Consider the following 4826-nt stretch of genomic DNA (forward strand, 5'->3'; position numbering starts at 1 on the left):
TGCAACTGATTCTCTACTTTATAGTAGCTAGGTCAGCTAAGTGGTTCCCAAAGTGGGCTCCGGAGACCCCCAGGGGTCCTTGAGGGAGTTCCAGGGGGTCTCCTGCATCTAAATGATAGTTTGGAACCAAATGGACCCTCTGTAACTCTGACCCTATAACGGGTCCATTTGGTTCCATTTGTAGTTTTTGTACAGTACACTCTCCGAGTTAAATTAACATTGATTATACAATATAAATTGGGGTCCCAGAGATAGAAATGCCATGTAATCATTCCATAGAGTTTAACTTTAAACATTTCTATCTTTTTGTTTGTTAGTTGTCGTCGACGACAAAAACAAAGCCGGTTAAGAGCACCACTTGGATCATTAAATAGGTTCCACTGTGACAGGGCAATGTTCAATCAATCACAGAAAAGCAATTGGCTGTAAATAAGTGAAATATATCAAATGATTACCCTATAATAATGCCTATATAGTCTGACCCAGAAGTTATATAGAACAGCTGCACATCCTTTTGTAATACATCTCAGCTAAAGCATAATATAAGAGCAAACAATCAATGACATTGAAAGACTGAAAACAGGTGTGGTCTGGGACAATAAATAGATATCCATCTAAAAAATATAATAGTTCATGAAAACAGCTCTCGTAATGAAGCAATAATAAATAAATAATTTATCAGAAATAAATATAATTTTCTTATCATACAGCAATACATGAGGATGCATGGCATCCACTTTATGGGTAAAAAAAGTTCACCTGAACATGGAAATGGAACAACGATATGATATTATTATTATCATCATCCCTGTTGTTATATCCCTGGTTTTTCTTCTTTTTTTTTCATTTTCGTGTGACGTGAAAAGAATGAATATTAGACATACAGATAGAGTCTGTTTCCCCATTAATCGTAGTACAAAACATCAATCACAGTTTTATTGTACAGAAATTAAACAATCCTCTTTTGTTTGAGTCGTCTGACAAACAAACGCACGCACGCACGCACGCACGCACCCACGCACACACACACACACACACACACACACACACACACACACACACACACACACACACACACACACACACACACACACACACACACACACACACACACACACGGCAGGTCCTTAAAACAGCTGCATCCTCAGGTTTTGCAGAACACAAGCAATTTCACGCAGGGGTTTTGCCCATTCAGTGCAGTCAGTCCGATTCCCTGTTCCTTTTATGAGTAATCCCTCTAGCTGGTGCATGCTCGTCACCATGGATTCAATTCAGCTGCGAAACAATTCATTCCGCAACACGGTCATCTTTGAACCTTTTGCCCTTAATCAGCCAGTGCAACCCATCCCACTTCCCTCGCAGCAACAGGAAAGTGAGCATAAGTGGTCCTCCTCCATCAACCCTTCCTCTACGGATTCTTCCCCTCCGTTCCCCGGTCTCGTTCTCTCTCTGAGGGGCCTGTGTTTTTGGGCGGGGGGGTTGGGGGAGGGGGGTGTCCCCTGGCCCTCGTTGTTCCCATGCCGGGTAGGGGAGGGGGGGGTTTTGAACACAGCTTGAGCACTGAGCCTCACTCTTCTCTGCGTGAGGGGATGAGTGACAGCCAGACTCCGTCCCGTCCTCCTTCTCCCCGTCCCCCCTTCCCGTCCCCCTCTCTCTCTCTCTCTCCTTCGTCGGACCTTCGTTAATCAGCCCTTACACATGCAGCTGGCGGCGGACAGGGACTGGATGGTCTGCCACGTGGTCTGGGCGTCCATGAAGGAGACGGGCTCGTAGCGGTCGGGCCGGCAGCACGGGTGGCCGCTGACCCGGCGGGCGGTGCGCCGGGGCAGCGAGCCGTTCTCCAGCAGCGCCCGGAGGGCCAGGTCGTAGTTGGTGCGCGACGACTGGCAGGAGCCCACGCAGAACTTGAAGAGGACGATCTCGTCCGAGTCGAAGCCCAGGCCCAGGTCGCGCACCCTCATCTCCTTCTTCTCCACGCGGCAGTCCCTGCTGCTCTGCCTCGTCGGGGGCGGGCCCTTATGACCCCTCCTGCCTCCTCCTCCTCTTCCTCCTCCTCTCTCGTTCTCCACCTCCTTGTCTTTCTTCTTCCTCTTCTTCTTCCTCTTCTTGGGCGGCGAGCCCTCGGGCTGGGGTTGGGACGGGTCTGAGGAGGAGCGCGGGGAGCGCCCGGCCCACCGCCCCCCGGGGTGGTCGTCTGCCTCGTCCATCACGTACGGCTCTGGGGGGGGAGAACAAGGTCAAAATGATGGGCATGATGGTGGAAAGTAACTATAAGTACAAAGTGCAATTTTTAGGTATTTGTGCTTTACTCGAGGAATTTCCAACTTACCAATACCTTTTTCTACATTTTGGATCCAAATATTGTACTTTTAACTCCACTCCATTTATTTGAAAACTTTAGTTACTAGACGTTACTTTGATTATTATTACAAAACATAGGCCCACATCATCCACTTTAGCCCCTATATACATTTCATACATTTGAAAACCTTTGCGATGGGACATTTTGCGTACCAATACCACCATACCACTCCAGTAGGCCCTGCATTTTGAATTCCAGACCTTTTTACTTAACAGAGTATTTCTACATTGTAGTATTTCTTAGTAATTTTTCCACCACTGATGATGGGAGTAAAGACTGATGGAGATAGATTACTGTATGTTGTTTCTTTTGCTGAAGCCCTGGTGCCTTTCCATCATAAAATGGTAAATGGTGCATTTATAGAGCGTCGCAGTCCCGCCCCCTCGAGAGACCCGGAAAAGAAATCGCCGTTCATTTTCCTCATAGGCATTTCTTAAAGTATTTATTTAAAGACTGTTACGCCGCGGACAAAGCCAACTCGGATCGTGACAAATCAAGAACACAATATTTTTAGCCGATGGAATCATTAAAGTAAGAAAGAAGAAAAGTAAAGGTATTTGCACAAACAGTAGCTTGTATCAACAAGATGCAAGCTATGTAGTATTTATGTAGTATTTCTTTACCATAAACCGCATGCCACGGGGAGTAAAGGTCATTCTCTTCCTCTTGCTCCTCTTCATCCTGCTCCTCCTCCACCTCCGGCAGTGTGTCGGGGAGCTGCCTCTCCTCCGCCCGGCCTCCTCCTCCTCCTCCTCCTCCTCTTCCTCCTCCTCTTCCTCCTCCCAGCAGACCCACAGCATGGCCCGACGCCGCTCCTAGGACACCGCCGCTGCTTCTACTTCCCATACGAGCTCCTTCCACCAGGGGCAGCAGAGAGACAACCACCCACAGCAGCACCTGGAAGAAGAAGAAGGATTGTTATTTATAGGGGATGCACGATTAATCGGTAGCATATAATCGGAATAGGCCATGTCGGCCGTGTCGGTATCGGAACGGTCTCAAAATAATACCCATTATTTCAAAGAAATCATCAATGAGTTCAATATAAATCAAAAGTGTCTATAGTACCTTTAGTCTAGAACAAAAGCCAAATCAAATCTGATGTAAAATCTTGAGTAAAAATAAGCTTTACATTTTTCTACATTTAATTTGTGTACTCATGTCATTCAGTTGTGAAAACAGACAGAGACAAAATAGTATAGGCAATTTATTGATTGATTGATTTAGTACTTTGAACAGACCTACAGGGCCTAGGCTTGTTTCCATTGTGGTCCTCTGTATAATATCGGAATCGGTCAGAATCGGTATCGGCAAATACGACCCTGCAAATAATCGGATATCGCTCATAATCTCATAATCGTGCACCCCTAATTATTATATTGGCCCGGCTAATAAGCCAGGCGCGAATCAGCCGTTGGCAAAAAAAAAAAAAATGTGCCTGCGGCGGATTGAGTCTTGCTCATTAGCCAGGCTATTATTATTATTTGGCATTTTGTGAACCAACTTGAATGCCAGTGATTTCTACCAAATCAGTTTCTTCTGGAAAACCGTATGTTTCTGTGTCAGACGTGGTCCTCAAACTATTTCATGTCAAGGACCACTAGAATTATATGTAATTGGCCCCCGCGACCCTCATCTGAAAACATGAATTTCCAGGGACCCCGCTTGTACTGTTATGATATGATACTCCAAATCAAATAATAAAAATAAAAGTGATCTCTACTATTTACCGTCCAGAGCTACTGTAAGTCCAACCTCCTAATTATGATCTATTGAGGAACCATGTGCTCACCTTCCAGTTTCTGATGTGGCGCAGAGCCCTTGGTGACATCACAACGGTGGCTCCCTGTCTGTCCCGCCTTCTGACCCCCCTCCCTCTGGGCCCACCTGGACACACACACACACACACACACACACACACACACACACACACACACACACACACACACACACACACACACGCACACACACACACACACACACACACACACACACACAGAGAGAGAGAGAGAGAGAGAGAGAGAGCGGATTAAGAATAAAGCGAACAAGGCCCTCACTGTGTCAATTCATTGTCCCCCTTCCCAGAACTGACTCTGAAAAGGATAACATAAACTAAAAAAAAAGCACAAAATGCGGGTGATATGATATCTATACATTCACAATAGTCCATATAATGTAAAAAAAAAAAGAAAAGAAAAGAAAAGAAAGAAAAAAGAATAGAAAACAGCCCTCCGGGGGCCCCTTAAACAAGCCGCCACATAAATCACGTCCTCCATGCCCGAGGACGAACCCGGCCGTGTTTGTTGCTTCAGTAAAACAAAAACAAAAAAAGGCCAGTGTTTGCTGCCAGTTAGTGTGGCCATGTGTCAGCTTGTCGGTCTTATACATCCAGACAACAGCCGTGGCGAAGGGTTACAAAAGGCAGCCTCATGGGATATATCCCATTCAGGACGGGAAACCCCCA

At 46.1% G+C, this 4826-nt stretch overlaps 1 protein-coding gene across 1 annotated transcript; it reads right to left on the bottom strand.

The window, feature by feature from the left end:
* Window positions 1-1660: 1660 nt before the first annotated feature.
* On the bottom strand, window positions 1661-2207 carry LOC308325102 (artemin-like; the record flags this gene model as incomplete). Its single annotated transcript, XM_080777506.1, has 1 exon — window positions 1661-2207. One exon carries the CDS (start codon window positions 2205-2207, stop codon window positions 1686-1688), a length of 522 nt encoding a protein of 173 aa, XP_080633632.1. The 3' UTR covers window positions 1661-1685.
* Window positions 2208-4826: the final 2619 nt, after the last annotated feature.

Source organism: Protomyctophum bolini (assembly GCF_963924005.1).
Source record: "Protomyctophum bolini genome assembly, chromosome: 12".
NCBI lineage: Eukaryota > Metazoa > Chordata > Actinopteri > Myctophiformes > Myctophidae > Protomyctophum > Protomyctophum bolini.